The sequence below is a fragment of the Vitis riparia genome, chromosome 1 (assembly GCF_004353265.1).
Source record: "Vitis riparia cultivar Riparia Gloire de Montpellier isolate 1030 chromosome 1, EGFV_Vit.rip_1.0, whole genome shotgun sequence".
Lineage (NCBI taxonomy): Eukaryota > Viridiplantae > Streptophyta > Magnoliopsida > Vitales > Vitaceae > Vitis > Vitis riparia.
This window is the reverse complement of record NC_048431.1, coordinates 20,407,203-20,430,273: the sequence shown is the minus strand read 5'-3', so window position 1 is coordinate 20,430,273 and position 23,071 is coordinate 20,407,203. Positions and strand designations below refer to the sequence as shown.

The 23,071-nt window shown below is 34.6% G+C and overlaps 1 protein-coding gene across 1 annotated transcript; it reads right to left on the bottom strand.

Moving 5' to 3' along the window:
• Positions 1-1,367: 1,367 nt before the first annotated feature.
• On the bottom strand, positions 1,368-2,274 carry LOC117922704 (nuclear transcription factor Y subunit B-4-like). The gene has a single exon (XM_034840895.1). The coding sequence runs from the start codon at positions 2,157-2,159 to the stop codon at positions 1,701-1,703; it is 459 nt and encodes a 152-aa protein (XP_034696786.1). The 5' UTR covers positions 2,160-2,274; the 3' UTR covers positions 1,368-1,700.
• Positions 2,275-23,071: the final 20,797 nt, after the last annotated feature.

Here is a 23,071-nt window from a genome sequence, read left to right as displayed (position 1 = left end):
TGGGGTACCTCGCAAAAAAGTAGCATGTGTCAAGTTACAGCAGCTCACATGGAGAACTTGCGTTTGTTTTGCTCCATGTCAGTGTAAACTGCTCGTCAGCGTAAATGGGGTGCACTAAACACCATGTGATGCTAGTTTGCTATTATTTGATTTAGATCTATGTTGCTGAAGTGCCATGCCACTCTCTTGACAAACCATGTTCTGCTAACAAGCTATATAGGTGGATGCCATGACTCCATGACCTGAACCCATGGTGCTGGCAGAGTTACCTTTGACAACTCATTGTCTCAAGAAAGCTGCTACATACTATTCTTTTGCATGGTTAGTCCAAAAGTTGATTTTTTAATTTTCAGCTTTTGTCCTCTCTCTCTAACTCCAAGATGAATATTTGAGAAGTGGTCCTCAAGGAGCTTACAGTAAGAAAAACTCCTAGACTCTAATGGAACTGGACTTCTCACTTTATTATCAGAAGTTTAATTTGCTATCTTCCTTTATGGGAAGAATGCCCATTCCCACTTGCATATATAATATAGTCATGCCTTAGGTTTAATGGGATTTTTCACAAGAAATCATAATGTCTTGGAAAGCCCTGGAAAATGGTCCTGGATTCAGGGTTAAGAAAACCCTAACCCTAATACACATGAAACTTTTTGTACTAACTTTCAATATTCTATGTCTAAAGGTAATTAATAACATTAATGCTGGCCTCAAAAGAATCAGTATGAGTTAATTGTTCCATTTGAACTTCTCCTCCATGAATGGCTATTGGGAGGTCAATCCGCACCATAGTTCTTGGAGCTGGAGGGGTCTTATCTTCAAGTAAAAGACAAAGCTAAACCCTTTCTGTCTTCATATGGACACAAGGACTGATAAGATTTAAGTTCTAGCTTAAGTTTATTCTTTAAAAGGTAATAAAAACAAAAGGAAATAAAAAGTAAAAAACTATTTAAAGACCTGAAAAGCAAGCTGAAAAGCAAGCTGAAAAGCTGAAGGACTAACAGGCCACTAACATATATGAACTCGATCACAAGACATAATCATTGAATTTAGGGAAGGGAATGCTTATTAGTTAAGGGACTGACATCAGTTTCTTTGGACTAAGCTTTGTTAAGCCATAACATAGGATTAGCTAAACTAATTAGTTTTCATATATTTAGGAATTGTTTAACACAAGAAAAAATTGAAGAGAGTGTCTAGTCAAATAAATGCATTAAAACATTAAACCCTAACTACCTAAGTCAGGAAAATTTTTCCATAATCTAAGTTCTTATAAAAAAGAAAAAAAGAACATACTGATCAGCCTTACATTGTCTTGAACTATGATATCCAATTAGGAGAAACACAAAAAAATTCAAGATTTCACATGATTGGGAATACCCTCCACATATATACAAACAAAAGTTACAAGACAAAACAGAAAAACATTTCATGCATCTTGTACGGATCTTCCTCCCCCTTCATCCAAGGAAGAAGAAAGAAGGAAAGAAAGAAATGTGAAAAAAAAAAACCTAGTTGCAGAGAAAGACACAATCACCTCAAACTACAGTGGCAACTGATTTCATTAAAAAAAAAAAATTCAAATCCAGAGATTTAAATCTTTATGGACTGATTACACCCATATCTCAAACTCTCTAGTTTTCATGGTCTTGTGCATCACCATCATTATTGTTATCATCATGATACTACATAATAAAGATTGCTCAAAATGGCTTTGTAAGAGAGCTATTACCATTTTGATCAGTAACTTCGAACAATAATAGTGGAGTAGAAGTTTCAGTCTGCTTCCCCGCTTGGATGCATTTATAGTCTGATGCTCCAGATATGGTTCGAGTGCTATCGACTTCATTTTGGACCCTTTGATTTAGTCTCTCTCTTTCAAACTCCCTGTACTTATGCAAATACCTTACTATAGCCTCAGCATGGTCATCAAATCCCAGAGCACTCAGTGCCCAACAAATGTCATCTCCATTCACGGTCTTTCGGTTCTCCCTTTGACACTTTTCAGATGCTTCGCCAGTAACAAACTTTATGAACTCAGATACACATTCTTGCATTGTTTCTTTGGCTTCTTTGGAAATCTTGGCACTTGGTGGCGGGATTTGCTTCATGATCCGACCCACATTGGCAATAGGCAGCAGGAGATCCTGCTCATCAGCCATCTCTAGGGCCAAATGAGCTATCTTGATTGTCTAAAGACACAGCTTCTTAATGATCAATTATGGACTCCCTTCTATCGTAGATTTATATGTCAGTGTATATGCGAGTGCATATGTGAATTACCATGCCATGGAGCCAATAAGATCAGCATATATAAAGTATTGAATCACTATATATGCTCGATCGTGGTCAAACCATTAGTATAAATAATAGTGATATTCTTTATGGTTTAGTATAAATATTGTTATCTATACATAGCAAGGAACTACGGATCTTTGAGAAGCTTTTTAGCAACTGAATACCAGAATGAGCAGTGAGACAATTCCTCCTTGGCTATTGTGACCCAGCTTTAAGAGTAATTCAATAGAGTAAACCAATCAGGATTCACTAAGGCAATGCTGAGCGAGCTGCGGGTCTTCCAACTTCCTACTCAAAATTGGGAAAGAAATTCTTTTGCAAAAAGTACGAACTAAAGCCTACAAAAGTTATAGCACTCCACTATATAGTAGGAATGGTCCCCCCACCCCTTTAATCTGAAATCTTAATGCTACCAATGTGTCTAGAGTTGGTCCAAAGATAGTAAACCAATGGGCTACATTTGCACACGCATGCGCTTACGTATGCCTGCTTTGGGGATGAATTTTCAATCAGATGGTATGCTTTACGACACATTATTTAAAACCCCAGAGTGTATTTACCCAACTAAAGCCTAGGAAGTACATAGTACTCCACTATACTGTACATTGGTAGCAAAAACTTTTCAGTTTTCAATTCTAATTTGTTAGGTCTTCTTCAAGTTCTGGAACCATGCGACTTTCAGACAATATACTAACAAAACCCAATAGGTTCACCTCAAATCTCTATCCAGAGAGATATCAGTACATTCTAATTAGGATTCAATACGTTGATTACTCTATTGTTTAACAATCACTTGAATGAATGTGTCACAGTTTGATTAGTTGACCGGGATTACTTTAACACCCATGATTATGTTTATCATGGTGTAATTCACTGCAACAAAACTCCTTATTTGCCACAAGACTTCTATTCATGAAGACATGTTCAGGTAAAAAGGAGTTTTTCACAACAAATTTGTTTTTCATAGCAAGTTTTTATTTTTAGTGCGGAAATATTTGTTTATGGTAAAAAAATTAATATTTGGCCACCACATATATTTGTAATAAATAATTTTATATAAGTTTTAACCACAAAAGGTCATATTTAAGGACAATATTTATAGCTAAAGTCACGATAATCAAGGACTCTAAAGACCTAATAAAGCTTTCATTGGAGGAATTAATTGTATCCTTGATGACTCGTGAAATCACCATGAAGAGTCATCAAGAAGCAGAAGATAAAAGGAAGAAGAGCATTACTTTCAAAACCTCCACCATTGATGAAGATGAAGATGAAGATGGAAACTAGTGATACAAGGATCTTGCACTTATCATAAGGAAATTCAGGAAGTCCATCAAGTTTGAGAAGAACAAAGGAAAGAAATTTTATCCAAGAATGGACTGTTAAAAGAAAGAATCCTCAAATGGCAAAAAAAAGAAAGACTTGATATGCTACAAATGCAAGAAACATAATCATATCAAATATGATTGCCCTCTTTTACAAAAGTGAAGCAAAGAATGCATGGAAAAAAGAAGGCAATGATGGCTACATGGATTGATAGTGAAGATGATTCCATTGAAGAAGAAAATGAAAATAAAGTGGCCAATATGTGCTTCATAGCAATTGAAGAGCAAGATGAGGTAAACTCTAACTCAAGCAACGAAGATTTACAAAAAGATTTTATGGAGACTTTGAAAAATGTTCCTCTCAAAAAAAAAATAAATAAATAAAATCCTATGTCTTGAAAATGAACTTAAGGATTGATAAAGTTGAAAAAGAAAAGACTTCTTTTAAAAAAGAAAATGAAGTATTATAGAAGAAAAACAATTGGTTCACCTCTTCTCTCTAAAGATTTTCTTATGGACAAAAAAACATTTAAATGGTTCTTGTTAGCCAAAAATTCATTTTTGATAAAAATAAAAAATATAAAAAATAAAAAAAAGGCCAGGCTACAAGCCATTCAAAAATAAAATAAAATAAAATAAAAATACTTCAAAAACCATTTTGTTAAAAAGACAAAAAGTGCAAGTCCATCTATTACTTGTAACTTTTGTGAAAGAGGATGTCACACAATTAGTACCTATCCTCTAAGAAATACTTCTCAAAATGTTATTACTCTTAAATAAAAAAGTGTTTGAGTTGCAAAAGTTAAAAGCACCAATACCTAAGAACCCAAGAAGATATGGGTACCCAAATCATCTTGACTTGTTTTGCAAGGCTCAAAGAAAGACAAAGGGTTTTTGGATAGTGGATATTCAAGACACATGACTAGAGATGAATCCAAATTCGTCTTTCTCACCAAAAAAAAATATGGTTTTGTGACTTTTGGAAATAATGCAAAAGAAAGGATTATTGGGCATGAAAATGTTAGTAATAGTTCTTTCTCTTTAATTGAAAATATTTTACTTACTGATGAGTTAAAGCATAATCTTTTAAGCATTAGTCAACTTTGTGATAAAGGTTTTAAAGTCATTTTTGAATATTTACATTACATCATTAAGGATATTCAAAATGATAAAAGCATTTTCATGGGTTATAGGAGCGAAAATGTTTATATAATTAATATAAAAAAATATAATGGTCATGATAAATGATTTTCTACCAAGCATGATCAAAGTAAGTTGTGGCATAGAAGGTTAGAATATGCTAACATGGACCTCATTTCCTAACTCAAAAATCATGAACTTGTAATAAGTCTTCCCAAAACTAATTTTAAAAAAGACAAAGTTTGTGATGCATGTCAAATGGGAAACCAAATCAAAAACTCTTTAAAAACAAAAAATTTATTTCAACCTAAAGGCCTTTAGAATTGTTGCATATCAATCTCTTTGGACCTTCTAGGACTTTTGGCCTTGGAGGGAAATTTTATGCTTATGTGATTGTGGATGACTTCTCTAGATTCACTTGGCTCTTGTTTTTAAGTCACAAAAGTGAAGCTTTTCAAGCTTTCTCAAAGGTTTGCAAAAAGGTTCAAAATGAAAAAAAAAAAAAAAAAAAATTACTATCACTTGTATAAAAAGTGATCATGGGAGAGAATATGAAAATTAGAATTTTGTAGTGAGCATAGGATAGAGCATAGTTTTTTAGCTCCTAGAACTCCACAACAAAATAAGGTCATCAAAAGAAAAAATAGAACTTTACAAAACAAAATGGCTATAACCATGCTAAATGAAAATGATTTACCAAAGTATATTTAGGCAGAAATGGTTAATACCACTTGTTATGCACTAAATCGTGCTTTATTAAGGCTTATACTTAAGAAAACTGTGTATGAACTTTGAAAAAACAAAAAATCCAACATTGATTATTTCAAAGTCTCTAATTGTAAATGCTTTATTTTAAATACCAAAGATAATATTAGTAAATTAGATTCAAAATCGAATGTTGGGAGCTTCTTGGTTACTCCCTTTCAAACCAAGGCTTTAGAGTTTTTAACAAAAAGACCATGATGGTAGAGGAGTCTATCCATGTTATTTTTTATCAATCTAGCAATGCTCTTCAAGAAAGAGTAAATGTTGATGATGATTTTAAAACTAAAAGAATGTTTTAGAAGATTGAAAATTGGAGATTCAAGTCATCCAAATCTTGACATTGTGGATCCAAAAGAAGAAAGATCCATTTTGGCACCACTACCTTCTCAACAAAAGCAAGAAGAGTCAAATCAAGACTTTTCAAGATATTGAAAATTTGTCATCAATCATCCACAAGATTAAATATAAGAAATCTATCTAGTAGGATAAGATCTAGATCCTCTTTGAATAATATTTGTAACAATTTAGCTTCCATTTCTCAAATAGAACCAAAAGATATTTATGAAGTATGGATTTGAAAGAAATGAATCAATTTGAAAGAAATGAAGTATACGAATTAGTTCCTAGGCCCATAAATCAAACCACTATTAGCATAAAATAGGCTTGTAGAAATAAAATGGATGAAAATGGAATAATTGGTAGAAATAAAGCTAGGTTAGTAGCCCAAGGGTTTAATCAAGAAAAAGGGATTGACTATGAAGAAACCTTGGAACTTGTTGCTAGACTTGAGGCTATGAGGATGCTACTTGCATTTGCATGTTTTAAAGACTTTATTTTTATATTAAATGGATGTTAAAAATATTTTTCTAAATTGTTACATTTCGAAGGAAGTTTATGCAAAACAACCTCCTAGTTTTAAAAGACACGACTTTCAAAATCATGTTTTTAAACTTAAAAGAGCATTTTATGGTTCAAAAGAATCACCGAGAGCTTAGTATGAGATATTAAGAAAATTTCTTCTAAAAAATGGTTTTAAAATGGGAAACATTGACACCATTCTTTTAATTAAAACCAAGAACAAAGATATGTTTATTAGTCAAATATATGTTAATAACATTATAATTCATGCTACTATATTATATTTTTTTCTATGAAGAATTTATTAAGTTTATGCATAGTGGGTTTGAAATGAACATGATGAGGGAGCTTAATTACTTCCTCAAACTTCAAATTAAACAATTAAAGGATAACACTTTCATCAATCAAGCTAAATATATTAAAGATTTTCTTAAGAGACTCAAAATGGAGGATGTAAAGACCATGGGAACCCCAATGAGCTCTTCCATCACGTTTGACAAGTGTGAGCAAGGTCAATCTATTGACTCCATTTTGTATAGAGGCATAACATGTTCTTTACTTTACTTAACCTCTGGTAGACTAGATATAATGTTTGGTGTATGTTTGAGTGCTAGATTTCAATCTTGTCTTAAAAAATCATATTTAAGTGTTATAAAAAGAATTTTAAGATACTTAAAATGAATTTTAAGATACCCTAGTTTTGTCATCATCAAAAATGAGATTTTGAATCTAAGGTTTCTCCTAATCAGGTTTAATGATCACAAAACAAGGTTAATATTATTAATGATTCAAAGTTGTTATGGAAAAACATCATTACCATAAAAGCTCAAGTTGCTATGGAAAAACATAATTACCACGAAGTCTTGAGACTCTTCAAGACTTGAAAATTTTGTAATGTGGAATTTTTTGGGGTACTTAGGTTTAAATTATTTTTCATGCACGTAAAAGTTAATTTTCATCATTTTTTAAGCTTAAAATGATCATTTTTATCGAGAAAATAGATGAATCTTTATTTTAATTCAAAACCTTGAGTTATACTCTTCCTAAACTTGTTATAAAAGGTTTTAAGTGTCGGGATTGAACCCCTAAAAGCAAAACATTATGTAACAAAGTTAGACTTAATTGTTCCTTTGTTATCTCTTTGGTGTATTGACATTGATTTGAGCATTCAGTCATGTCTCTTACATTGTACATAACTTGGGTGCATTAGTAGTTGCACAAAAGATACAAGTCATAGGTTTCTTATAAGTAGATAAGTTGTTCACAATTGATTCATGGATTTGGGCAATCTAGTAGAGGTTGTAGTGCACCACCTCCTAATTAGATGGATGACTTATCTTGGTCATTGGGATGGGTTTCCCATGGTGAGTGCAATAGTGTATGTGATGCATATTGGACAGGACCTATAGTGAATCATGATGCAAGGGTATCAAATTTCATGATTCACCAAACTACCATACTGCATGGACTCTCAATCTTGACAAGATATTGAGCCTATGCTAAAATCAATAGGAGGCTTTGACCTATGGATGAGACCCTAAAATGGTCATATATCCATATGGATTGGGTCTCTATTGATGAAAGCTGGTAGCAACAAGTATTCTCAATAAAGGCACCATGATATTTCATGGGATTGAGACAGTATGTTCCTTTAGGTAATCCAAAGGACATGTAATGATGAAATTTATGGCCACAGTAATTCCTTTAGTAGAATTGGACATATGCTCCTTAGAGCTAAAATATATTAGTTGATCACATAATAAGTGGGATTTGTAACTCAATGATTAAAAAAGTAATCTTGATAGGTGATAGCACTACCTTGTTAGATTATGGACACCTTTTCATAACCAGTATACATGCAGTAGATAGTAGGTCAAGGACCCAAGCTTCGTCTCGTTATTATTTAAATAGGGTATTGGAGTATAGTTGACTCTCTTTAGTGAAATTTTAAATCAACTTCGAAATTGGATTCTGAAAGAGCCAGTATTCCTATGGGTCCTAGTGGTCCCCACTCTAAGCTCATATACTATGATGGCACGGTTTATGAGGATTGGATTGGCTCTAGGTTCATTCTTGTACATAAAGGTGTTTTGGTAATTTTTCAAGATTGCATAAGGGATAATGAACAAGGTCTCTAGATTGGGCTAATTGATTAATTAAATAGACTTATGTAGTTAATTAATCAATTAGGACTCATTTTGGACTAGATCAAGTGACCCAAGCTTTAATGGGCTCAAGTCACTTAAGCCTAGTGGACAACCCTATAAATACTCCTTTATGGGTTAAAGTTTCCTAATGACTTTCAATTAGTCATCTTTCATCTCTAGAAAGCGTAAAAGAGAACCAAAGCTTTCTTTTTGCCATTACCCATACTTTGGAGTGCCAAGATCATGGTTCGAGTCCTTGAGCAGAATATCTTGGGTGTACGAGACCTCCAAATTTTACAAGCATGTTCTTCTTCAAATGGATTTTGATTTGGGGAGATCCAAATCATAGATATGAGCACTTTTTCTCCAAATCTTTATCCTAATATGGTTTTTGAAGCCATTATTTTCCATTACGTTAGATCTAGAGATCCCTAGGGATAGATGGCTGCGCCCTACGAGATCTAAGGCATGATAATAGAGTAATCTATGGTTCCCAACATTATGAAGGATTACACAAGTTGTTGGAAGTTCTAAACCTCAAATTAGGTCATTTTTAACACGTTATAGTGCTATTGTTCAAAGGGGTCAAGAACTAGTTAACCTAATTGGGCTCAATTGGTCAAATGTACTTTTTCATCTTCTCTCTCTTCCAATAGTATATATGTAGATCGTTGAGGCATAGCCTCAACTAGTCAAGGACCGGTCACATCATCTAGTGAGTTCAAAACCTAACGATCACTTGTTAATGCCCAATGGCTAGTGAATCAATCGAAGTAGTGCTCGATTGATCGACGCATTTTTGTAGTTTTTGGGATTCTTGAGATAGAAACCTATAAATTAAAGAGTTTTAGAGAATTTATTGATAAGAGAACTATTAGGAACGCTGGATTACTCTGTTCTCTAGCCTTGGATCATATAAGAGCATGCAATCTACCTTAGGCTTCTTTAGAAACTATTCTAGCATAAACAATGGCAATAAAAACCATATAGAACAATAATCTAAGGAAGAAATCAACTCATATCTTTGATCTGAATGGAACCCATATCAATTGTAAGTCAATGGAGATGTTATAGAAGATTTCATAGCTATTGAAAACTCTTTGGAAATCATCTACCCAGTACTCTTCCACCTAATCACTCATCACAAGAGTCTAGGCACGAGAAAATTGTGGGTTTTTCTCTCTAAAAGAATACTAAGGTTTCTCTCTTTAAGGTTCTTTGGAATATGACAAGTAAAAGTATGGAACCTGATTCGTTCCAAATTGGTGTCTCAGCAGATTCGTGTCCTCTCAATGGTCCTGACAGTGGTGCCATTTGATTCGTGTCCAGCTGGTGTCTTGATTTCAGTCCTCAGACGGGAGCAATCAACAAAATTTATAACCTATTACACCATGTACTAGGATAGCCTTAGCTAGCATAGCATAGTGGCTCTAGGGTCGTTCACTGGGATGGGTTTTCACTTCACAATTGATATTAATTCAAAGATGAATTGGTGTCTTTTCATTTCAAGGTTAGCTTTAAAAGAAAACATAAAGATGTTTAAATGAAAAAGGTTTGCTTTTAAACTAACCAAAAATAGTAATTGATTTTACTTACAAAGAAAAGTGTTTCTTGGAGTTTAGATCACTAGGCTCGAGTTCCTCATACAAAAATGAGAGTTCCGGTCACTTGTTTCTTTTCCTCGCATTAGAGAATTAACATATAGTTAATTCTCTAACCGGTGTGGTACAGATGTTTCCCTTTAATGGGTTCAAACACTAAATCCCTCTCACTGATGCAACTTGCAATGGCTCGTGCCTCTCACCTAGCATTTGCCATTCAAGGTGATCTTTAACCTTGGATTACCCGTCAAAAGCTCGTAAGAGATAACTAATGGATGTCTCCTTTAAGTCCAAAAGCTTACCAAGTGTTGGCTATTCTAGAAAATCCTACCTTCAAACCACCTCCCAAAGGCTCGCAAGAGATAAACAAGTGCATCTCAATGGATGGAGATCACTTGCCTTATCAAGTGTTGGCCCAGGTGAGTTAAAGGCGTTTTAAGTTAACTAAAAAGATAAAAACCATTAACGGGTCACACTTTCTCTTCATAAAAAACTAAAACAACAAAACTTCCAATTTATGCATGAGGAAACTTACCCGGTTTTCTTCACTCCAAGAGACGAAAAGCCTAGCCTCTCATCCTCTGAGGAAAAATCCTCAAAGTTTGATTGGCTAGAAATAAAAATAACGAGAAAACAAAAATATAAAGGAAAAACAGAGCAAGTATCCTGTTTGTCTATTCCATCTATGATATAATATATGATCGATGATATATGATCGATGTTCTGTGTAAAGGAAATTACAAACTATATATAAGAGGTTATTCACCCCCTTGTTCTTACTTAAAGGCTAATGAATCCTATGATAGGTGGATTACAAGGAGAGTTTGGGGATTTAGACATCAAATATCTAAAGCAAAATATCCCAAAATATCGGTCGAAAATATCTCAAGATGTCGGTTGGAAATATCTCAAGATGTCGGTCGAAAATATCAGGAAGCTTCAGGATAACACCGCGGCACTGTATACTGAGAGAAAAAATCTCCGAGTAAGCGCTATCAGAAGATCCGGTTATGTATATCCGGAGAAGTTGAAACGTCCTCCTCTCCCATCCAGATGTAAAATGTCGGCGCACGGAATTCCGGATGTGAAATGTCGGCGCAAAGAATTCCGGATATGAAATATCCAAAGAAGGTGGAAGTCGGCCGGATAGAATTCTTCCCCATGTGCAAGGTGTAGGGACTCCTCCCCCTGATGACACGGAGCGCGCAAGGCTATCCGGATCAACTCCATCCGGATTTCCCAAGAGGACATGTGGCGCGCTCTCCTATCCGGACTCCCTGAGGGAGAAGCACACGGCACTCGTGAACATCACACCCGGACGATAACATATCTTATCCGGATATGTTGTCTGGATCATTGATATAATGTGAGCAAGCCTTGCTACGTCATCCGAACAACCTGCCACAGACCATGTTCCGCCGTCATCCTGTCCGGACGCCCTGTCCGGACATCTTTTACTCCTTGCATTCCGGATTTGCTTATGACAAAGGACTTCAAAGCTTCGGTTCTTCATGTTTCTGAGCTTTCCATTTCTTTGCCATGGATTCCAAATAACTCTCCTCAATCTCTGATTGCTTTGGTGATCAAAAAACTATCAAAACACCAAAACTTAACACAATTTGATTAGAATTGATTACAAGGGTCCTTAATATGTTAATTGGGTTAAAAGGTGATAACTACTACTCAAAAGTGTTTATAAGAGTTAATTATAAGCTATGAAATAGAACTTTTTGAGTAGTAATCACTCCCCCCAACCGACATATTGCTAGTCCCTTAGCAATGAAGGAGAGAAAAATAAAAATAAACAGTACTATAATTTGCAACATCATGCTGATAAAAAAAAACAATTTTCAAGTGGCATGATGATCTAACTCTCACATGGAACATTAAAGAAATAAAACTCAAACTTCAACAAGAGTTATCAAATAACTTGTCTAATCACAATTCTTAAAGAGAAGGCATTATGCAAATTTAAGCTTTAAAAGAGTTTCCACTCCCAAAGGGTCAAACCTTACTCTTCCACAAAAATCTAAGTGTTATTTATTAGTTTCCGAATATAGTATGTTGAACTAATCTCTCCCCCAAACCTAGTTCTTTTTTCAAAGCTTAGCAAACTGATCAACCTCTAATAGGCTAAGAACGCACCTCTTTTTTCACAATTTTTTTCTTTCATTGTAGGAGTACAAGGCTAAAGGTATTATTTTCTAAATTGTCCATGTAACGGGGGTCCATCGATGACTCCCAACCAATTAAGGTTTAGGGCATCAAGTTTTAAGGATCTTTCAACCACTAACTCCTCGGATTTTACCCCGGACTTTTGAGAATGAATTTTTAATACCCAAGCACCTACAGTATGTTAAACTCCACCTATTCACCTTTGTAACGAGCATTGAGGTCGATGACTCCCAACCAATTAAGGCTTAGGGCACCATGTTTTAAAGATTTTCACCATATACCCCTCAGACCTTGCTCGGGTTTCAAGGCAAGCAAACATTTTTCTTTCTCTCTTTTTTTTCAAAGACTCATTGGTCTTTTACAAAGTGTCCCAACACTATTAAATGAGGTCAAAGGTACCAAGTCTAAATTTTCCTAAGTTTAGAGGGAAATAGTTTTTCATCTTATAATCGGAACCTAGTGTGCACACTGTATGAATAGCTTAAAGTGGAAGAACTAAGCTTGAATTCAATAGAAGTTTCAACAATTCATCAACTTTAGTAAGCATAATACAAACTCTAAGTCAAGTAAAAAGACAAAAATTCAATTTCTCCCTTTTAATTTTTGAGAATTTTTCCTTAATAACCATGGAGAGTAGAATAAAAACTTAAAAAATTTTAAAATTATGCAAAAAGCAACTAAATTACCAAAATAACTTAGCATTTAATAACAAAAACTTCCTTCCTCAACTCTCCCCCCAACCAAGTTGAACATTGTCCTCAATGTGACAAAAGCGATTGAAAAATAGGGAGGAAGTGGTACCTCCTTAGTGACATGTAGTCTGAGTCGAATAGGACAAACCACAAGTTTCAAAAAAAAAAACAAAAGAGTTAGTGAGTAGAGAAAATAGAAAAATGTCAAGTTTAAAATGATGTCTATATATGATGCATCATCAGTAATACATCCAACTCCAGAATATAAGACATCAAAGTATGGAATTATTTATACTAATATAATATGTAGAGACAAAAAAGTAAAGAGGTGATCAAGTAATGGCAAGGTCCTGTGGAGCTGATGCATCTGTGGTGGCCTTTTGAGTGGGTTGGACCAGAACTTTGGCCTATGTTCTGATAGTCTCCTTAGGTGGCATAGTCTCCTCAACTGGAGCTCTCAGTTGGAGCTATGGGCGAGGATTTCGCGGAGGAGGGAATTTTCGCAGCCTATTTCGTAGCTGCGAAATGGTGTACTGTGCTGCGAAGTTTCGCAACCAATGCTTTTTCCTTGCTTTTGAGCTCCTCTTTTGACATTCCTCATGATTTTGATCATCCCAAAAACCTATGTTACATCAAAACAAATTAAAATTAAAGCATTGAAATCAAAATTTAAAGCATTGAAATCAAAATTAAAACAAGTAATAAACAAAACAAAAAGATATGGACTAGCTAGTCTTTAGAAAGACTAAGTCCATCAAAAAATTTGATCCTGATTTAGCTTGCCCAGATCCCATATGAAGTTTGCATCCCTCACTTGAGACTTGCTTTGTATGATTTTGCCATACAAAGCTTGGGGGAAAGGTGGAGGGATGTGATTCTTCATCATTTCTTCCTTGATGACTATCATCTGTGGTTCTCTTTCTACATTAACATCATAGCCATCTTTCTCTGTACTTTTCCCCTTTTTCTTTCCTTTGATTTCCTCCCTCTTTTCTTTCTCTGTTTAACTCTCTTCCTTATGCTCTAGCTTGGATGTGAGCGGATCAACCTCTTTACCACTCCTCAAAGTGATAACTTCTTTGACTTCCCTCTTTTGTGAAGATTCTCCCTCCTTAGCCTCCATTTCATGGATACTCTTTTGATTTTGATGAGGTTGAGAAGGAAAGTTTCCTTTTTCTTGCACTTTGTTGAGGTTGGCAAACCTTGAGATTGAATATTGGAGATTATCTATCTTTTGAGATAGATCATTTTGTATTGCATCCATCTTTTTCTCTACACTGTCAATTCTTTGACTGAGTTGAGAGTTGATGGATTTTTGTTCTCCAATAAAATCTCCCACAACCTTGCTGAGATTCATTATTGCTTGTTCAAGGTTCGAGGCTTGCTGAGGTGCTTGAGCAGGTTGCTCGTACTGAGGTGGATGTGGTTTCCAAGAGAAATTTGGATGGTCCCTCCAATTGGAATTGTAGGTGTTGCAATCACCAAGCATTTCTCTCACTGTTGGAATGGTAGGACACTGATCCACCAAGTGCTCAAAAGATCGACAAATGGCACAAAGCATAGCTTGCAATGGTGTCTGAGAGATTGCTTGCACTTCTTGCATCTTCTTCATTTCTAGCTCTTCCAATCTCCTTGCCATAGCTGCAATCTTTGCTTTCATGTCTATGCCGTCATTCAAAATATTCATCTCACCCTTAGCATTAGGTTGAAACATCATTTTTCCCATATTTTGAGCATTTGGTTCATCCCATCCTCTTGAAACTTTAGCCACATAACTCATGAAGTTCATGGCTTCCTTTGCTATCTCGTATTCAATATGGCATGCACAACTAGCAATTTGAGAATTTAAAACAGAGAAAACAAAAGAAAACAAAAGAAAACAAAAGAAAACAAAAGAAAAATAGTTCTAAGAAAAAAAAATTAAGGTAAACTAAAAACTAAATAAAAGGTATACTAAAATATGAACAAAGAAAAAAATACATAAATGAAAAGAGTTAGTAAAAGGAAAAGAAAAGTCACCAAACTTGTGATGAAGATCACAAGTACTCTGAAAAGGTCATATCACTGTAAAGTGGCACCATCCCCGGCAACGACGCCATTTGATTCATTCCCAATTGGTGTCTCAGCTGATTCGTGTCCTCTCAATGGTCCCTAACAGTGGTGCCATTTGATTCGTGTCCAGCTGGTGTCTTGATTTCAGTCCTCAGACGGGAGCAATCAACAAAATTTATAACCTATTACACCATGTACTAGGATAGCCTTAGCTAGCATAGCATAGTGGCTCTAGGGTCGTTCACTGGGATGGGTTTTCACTTCACAATTGATATTAATTCAAAGATGAATTGGTGTCTTTTCATTTCAAGGTTAGCTTTAAAAGAAAACATAAAGATGTTTAAATGAAAAAGGTTTGGTTTTAAACTAACCAAAAATAGTAATTGATTTTACTTACAAAGAAAAGTGTTTCTTGGAGTTTAGATCACTAGGCTCGGGTTCCTCATACAAAAAGGAGAGTTCCGGTCACTTGTTTCTTTTCCTCGCATTAGAGAATTAACATATAGTTAATTCTCTAACCGGTGTGGTACAGATGCTTCCCTTTAATGGGTTCAAACACTAAATCCCTCTCACTGATGCAACTTGCAATGGCTCGTGCCTCTCACCTAGCATTTGCCATTCAAGGTGATCTTTAACCTTGGATTACCCGTCAAAAGCTCGTAAGAGATAACTAATGGATGTCTCCTTTAAGTCCAAAAGCTTACCAAGTGTTGGCTATTCTAGAAAATCCTACCTTCAAACCACCTCCTAAAGGCTCGCAAGAGATAAACAAGTGCATCTCAATGGATGGAGATCACTTGCCTTATCAAGTGTTGGCCCAGGTGAGTTAAAGGCGTTTTAAGTTAACTAAAAAAATAAAAACCATTAACGAGTCACACTTTCTCTTCATTAAAAACTAAAATAACAAAACTTCCAATTTATTCATGAGGAAACTTACCCGGTTTTCTTCACTCCAAGAGACGAAGAGCCTAGCCTCTCATCCTCTGAGGAAAAATCCTCAAAGTTTGATTGGCTAGAAATAAAAATAACGAGAAAACAAAAATATAAAGGAAAAACAGAGCAAGTGTCCTGTTCGTCTATTCCATCTATGATATAATATATGATCGATGATATATGATCGATGATATATGATCGATGTTCTGTGTAAAGGAAATTACAAACTATATATAAGAGGTTATTCACCCCTTGTTCTTACTTAAAGACTAATGAATCCTATGATAGGTGGATTACAAAGAGAGTTTGGAGATTTAGACATCAAATATCTAAAGCAAAATATCCCAAAATATCGATCGAAAATATCTCAAGATGTCGGTCAGAAATATCTCAAGATGTCGGTCAGAAATATCTCAAGATGTCGGTCGAAAATATCAGGAAGCTTCAGGATAACACCGCGGCACTATATACTGAGAGAAAAAATCTCCAAGTAAGCGCTATCAGAAGATCCGGATATGTATATCCGGAGAAGTTGAAACATCCTCCTCTCTCATCCGGCTGTGAGATATCCAGATGTAAAATGTCGGCGCACGGAATTCCGGATGTGAAATGTCGGCGCAAAGAATTCCTGATATGAAATATCCAAAGAAGATGGAAGTCGGCCGGATAGAATTCTTCCCCGTGTGCAAGGTGTAGGGACTCCTCCCCCTGATGACACGGAGCGCGCAAGGCTATCCGGATCAACTCCATCTGGATTCCCCAAGAGGACATGTGGCGCGCTCTCCTATCCAGACTCCCTCAGGGAGAAGCACACGGCACTCGTGAACATCACACCCGGACGATAACATATCCTATCCGGATGTGTTGTCTGGATCATTGACTTAATGTGAGCAAGCCTTGCTACGTCATCTGAACAGCCTGCCACATACCATGTTCCGCCGCTATCCTATCCGGACGCCCTGTCCGGACATCTTTTACTCCTTGCATTCCGGATTTGCTTATGGCAAAGGACTTCAAAGCTTCGGTTCTTCATGTTTCTGAGCTTTCCATTGCTTTGCCATGGATTCCAAATAACTCTCATCAATCTCTGATTGCTTTGGTGATCAAAAAGCTATCAAAACACCAAAACTTAACACAATTTGATTAGAATTGATTGCAAGGGTCCTTAATATGCTAATTGGGTTAAAAGGTGATAACTACTACTCAAAAGTGTTTATAAGAGTTAATTATAAGCTATGAAATAGCACTTTTTGAGTAGTAATCAGAACCCTAACCCCTAAGGGGATATTTATAAGGCTTCATATGGGTTTAAGTGACTTGAACCCAAATTAGGTTTGGGTCACCTAATTCAACCTACTTGGGTCATAATTAATTAATTAACTCCATTGGTCCATGTTAATTAATTAGTCCATGTTAGAAAGTCAATTCATAAGATCTAGTGCAACCATACATTTTTATCAAAATGCACTTATGCACACTTATGAACCTAAAACCCAAAATCCTTAAAAAAAAAAAAAAAAAGATGTCTTCTTGATTTAGGAGCTCAAGTGCAAACCATTGAGACCCATAAGAAAATATTGACTCCTCAAAATCCAATTCTGAAGTTGATTCAACACTTTATTGAAAAGAATCAATTGCACTCTAGTATCCTATATAATTACAACAAAACAAAACTTAGGTGTGTGTTCTACTATCCACTGCATGCAGACTCCCCATGAACAAGTGTCTGTAATCTAACAAGATAATGTTATCACCTATCAAGATTACCTCTCTAATCCTTGAGTTTCAAATCTCACCTATTATGTAACCAAATGACATATTCTACCTTTAAGGAGCATATGTCAAATTTCCACTAAGGAAATGTTATGGTCATAGTCTTCTTTATCACATGTCATCTAGATTTCCCAATGGTACACATAGTCTGATTATCATGATATATCATGGTGTCTTTATTAAGAATTCATGTTGCCACCAACTTCCATCAATAAGCACCCAATTCATAAGGATAAATGACCACATTAAGGTCTCACCCATAGGTCAAAGCCTCCTGTTAATTTTGGCACAAGCTCAATATCTTTTCAAGGTTAAGAGCCCATGTAGCATAGTAATTTGGTAAATCATGACAATTAATAGTCTTACATCATAATTCACTATTAGTCTAGTCTAATGTGTGACCATACACACTAGTATAATCACTATAGGAAACTCATCCCGACGGCTATGATTAGTCATTCATCTAATTAGGAGGTTATGCACTATAGTTTCTACTAGATTGCCTAAATTCATAAACTGATTGTGAGCAACTTATCTAATTACAATGGACTTGTGAATTGTATCCTCTATGCAACTCCTAATGCACCTAAGTCATGTACAATATAAAATATATAGGCGTGTATGTTCAAATAACAAATTAATGCAAATAGGATAATAAAAGGAAACTAAGAAACATAAATAAATGAATAAATTTATCAATGAATTTAAAATTGTTACATCGTGTCATGGTTTCTAGAGCTCAATCTTAACAAGAAAAATTATATTCAATTGGAAAAAAATTATTTCTCTCAGTCAAAGCTCTTCTTCAAAACATATTGAGTTCTCTCTTGCAAATTTTTGTAATGCACCTTCAAATCCATCTCAACTTTCCTTTGTATTATGAACTAAACTTGTTCTAAGATTGGAAACATTAAATCTATTCTTAGTTATTTACTATGAAAGAAAAGGCTTCAAGTAATTTGAGTACTTGAAGAGATTGTGAAGGTCCATTGGAACCTTGAAATTTAAGTGTAAAAAGTTTAAAAACTTCGACTTAAAAAGTCTTAGAGATAGTGGAGCCCTTACTCAGTTAGGAGCTTGAAGAGAGTGAATGTAGGCAAGGTGTCGGACCACTTTAAGCATGTTTGTATATCTCTTTTGTCAATCTCTTTACCCTATTATTGTTTTTCTCTTTATTTTCTTATTGTTTTTGTTATTAGTTGATTATCTTAAAAAAAAAAAAAAATCTAATACCCAATTCACCCTCTCCCATCCCCCTCTTGGGTGTTTTACTTAATCAAATTAGTCATTTTTTACATTAGCTAGCCCTCAAAAAGACCATTCATAAGCTTATGTGCAACTTTGCATAAAGAACCTAACTATCCCTTAAATAATGTGTCACCAAGGAATATGAGCTCAAGTATATATCATTAAGATCTATAGGAAAATAATGGCCTCCTCATAATCCAATTGTGAAGTTGACTCAATATCCTACTACAAAGAGTCAACTACACTCTAATATCCTACGATATTTGATCATGATGGAAAACTTAGGTTTATGACTTACTAATGACTGCTTGCAAGCTCCCCATAAACTAGTTTCCATAATCTAATAAGGTGAATGTTATTAACCTCTCAAAATTACCTTTTCCATCCTTGTGTCTCAAGTCCTCCTATTATATGATCAATTGACATACTCTAACTCTCTAAGAGCATATATCAAATTCCACTAAATGAATTACTAAAGGTATAGATTTCATGATTACATGTCCTTAGGACCACCTAAGAAAACATATTATTTCAAACCTATGAGATATCATGATGTCTATCTTAAGAATACCTATTACCACCTACCTTGATCAACAATAACCCAATCCATAACGAATATATGACTACCTTAGAGTCTCACCCATAAGTCAAAGCCACTAAAGACCTCATTACTAGTTCAATATTCTCTCAAGGTTGAGAACTCATACGGCATAGTAGCTTGATAAAATCATGACCATCTGATAGCCAATATCATGACTCATCATAGGTTATGTCTAATTTGTAAATACACGTTAATGCACTCATCATGGGAACCTTATCCTGATGACCAAGATAAGTTACCCCTCTAATTAGAAGGTAATGCACTATAGTCTCATACGGATTGCCTAAGTCCACGAATCGATTGTGAACCAATCATCAACTTGCAAGGAACCCATGATTCTTGGATCTTTTATACAACTCCTAATGCACCCAAGTCATGTACAATACAAGTGATGTAGGAATGAATGTTCAACATAGATAATGTATAAATGGGATAGTGAACATGAAATTGGAATCATAATATAAATATTAATAAAATCCATTTATTGTTGTATCATGTTATGCTTTTAAAGGTTCTATCATAATAAAAATATGTACCTAGATTACTAACAACTTAGGTTTTAAGTTGAACCATATTACTACACCTCTACTTAATCAAGTAATTCAACTCTTAGTATCATTGTAACTTGGTTTCAACTTACCCATCCTCTAATTATTTGATAAGAAAAACTCTAAAAACCAAATCTAGGGTAGGTGCAAATAAAAGTATAAGTATGCACAAGTATTCTATTTATTTTTTTTTTTTTTTTTTTTTTTGTAAATTTTCATTCTAACCATTCTCTACCACACCATATCTCATCACATCATATTTATATAACATTCCACAACTACTACACCTCTAACCTAACCTAAATGTTGTCTTCAATGTTTCCAAGTAATAAACAATGAGTATAAGACAAATCAACAATGAGAACAAGGAATGGGGAGATGGAAGGATATTACATCTCATAGCATTGGTAAAAGGAAAATGATGACTTAAAGGATTATTTAGAAGATATAAAAACAAACTAACTAAAAATTAAACAAACATAAAATAAAGAAAACAAAATAAAGATAGGTAGATTTTTTTTCTTTTTCTTTTCTTTTTGTCCACTCTTATATGCACTTGGTGTGGTTATAACAATTGGTCCAAAAGATGTGTCAAAAGTTATCCTATTTATTGTAAAATATGAGCTTGGTAGTATGACAACTTCACTACATCAAGGGCTTTCCTAACTCACACCAATTGGTGAAATACTTTTTACCTCAACATTTCTTTAGACTTTAAAAAAAAAAAAACAAAAAAAAAAAAAACAAAAAAAAGACTTTGGTTGAGGATATGTCCAATGGTTTTACCTTTGGCATTGCACTTATTTCTTGAAAAAAAAATCACTACCAAGAAAGTCAACAACCTCAAAATCATACATGTCAATTAAAGCTTGTTGGTTCTACGAATGTATGTTGCATGATGAAATGTGGTTGGTCAAAAAAAAAATTTATCCATAGAGTCCTCCCCTATGTCTTCCAAAGTGGTGGTCTCACCCTTAATGTCTTGTTATTTTTCTAGCTCACAATGGTAAGATACAACTAACCCTTCTTGGTTTTGTATATTATGTTTAGAGGAGTATAATTCTCCTTACTCTTAGGCTACAATTATAGAAGTAAGCTCACATACAAAATTTGTGATTTCTTGTAAGGCTTGTGTAATATGAGCATTGAAGGAGGTTTGGTATTCCATGAAGGCATTAAAGGTCTCCTCAAACTTAATATTAGGTGTGGGCTAGCTTATAGGAATAGAATATTGATTGATGTTCATAGTAATAGGGATAAAATTATTGTTGGAAAAATTAGGGGTTCTCACATAGGAGTGGCCGCTCCTCCCACCTAGGTTATAAAGGTCAAGGAAAGCCTCTCAAGTGTCATACTGCATGTCCAAGGATTTGTGCATATATTCCCGATTATCCCATGCATGCCCTTTCAAAATTATCAACTAGCATCATTCAACAATCAATAATTTAACTCAAATTTTTCATTTTTTCAATTACAAAATTAAGTTCAAACTAAGCTAATTACATACAACAAGTGAAACTAAAATTAGAAATAAATGAGAGAAAGAATTCACTGGGTTGTAATGTCTATCACAACCAAATAAACTCCCACAAAACTTCGTTGCACTTCTTTTGATCAGAACTATTTAGTTATTCAATTCCTAATCTCATTAAGTCCTCAACAAAACTCTAATTTTCATGATTCTTTTTTTATTCTATCTTAATTGTATCTGATTCCTTTGTTTCACAAAAGGTCAATTTATATACAATAATCATATTGTAGAAAGTATAGTTTAGGGGTAAAAGTGTTATTCGTTCTATTAACCCTCCCCTCCCCCCAGTAGTTAAGGGTTACTTCGATTTGATTTGATTTAAATTCGATCCTCCCTCCTTGGCAGCAATGCAAAAAACTTGATCGCTCCCAAATATGTATGTCAAAGTGCAATTCTCCAAGTGTATGGAGCCAATTGTAGTTTTAAAATCCTAGTGAGTCAAGTGTCAAACCATAAAGAAGTGATCCTAGGTAAGGGAATTGAAAAGATTTGAGGATAAGCATATTTATTTTGATTTTTTTTAGACAAACTCTTTCACTCAATTGCTTGGAAAAAAAAAAGTTGATTAATTTTGTTAAAAACATTGGAAAAACCAAGTGAATTTGAGCTCAATTTTGATTTCACAAGATTTGTAAAAGTATTAAGGATAAGGGGTCCTTTGGGCTTTCTTCTTTTCATGAAAGGACCCTCGATTATGCTAACACAACCAAGACTACCTAGAGGTGCACTCAGTTGGAGAATTTTCAATTCAAGCATTATGTAATTAAACTTGATGCTTCAAACTTGTGAGTTGGACCACCATGTAAAATCCTTAAAGCCCCCACAACCCATTTACTTGCTAAATTGCAGCATTAAAGGCTCCATAATGGTCGTCTTAAGTCAAAATGGTTTTCACCATTAAGTGTCGATCGAGATACCCCCAAAGGGGCCCTTAAACTCTAATTTCCAAGCATCTAGGCATAGTATCCTAGTTAAAGATAAATTACTTATGCTATCCTTGGAGCCTCCACTACCTATTTAATTGTCAAATCATAGTATTAAGAGCTCAATAATGGCAGTCTCAAGTCAAAATAGTTCTCAACCATTAAGCTTCTAAACTCTAATTTCCAAGTATCAAGGAATGGTTTTCTAATTAAAAACAAATTATCCAACTCACAAGATGAATATATCATTAAATATCCAAGATTTGAGTCATTCCATGGGTAGAAGGGAGGTTGTAAGGATTCCCTTCTCCTTGGCCTAATCCACTACTCAAAGACATGAAAATTGAATCAAAATTGATAATAAAAATAAAGCATGAAATAAGAACCATTAAAATCCAAGAAAAAGTTTTAAAGTTATAAAAACTAAATAGTAAATGTAGCTAAATACAAACACAATCAAGATA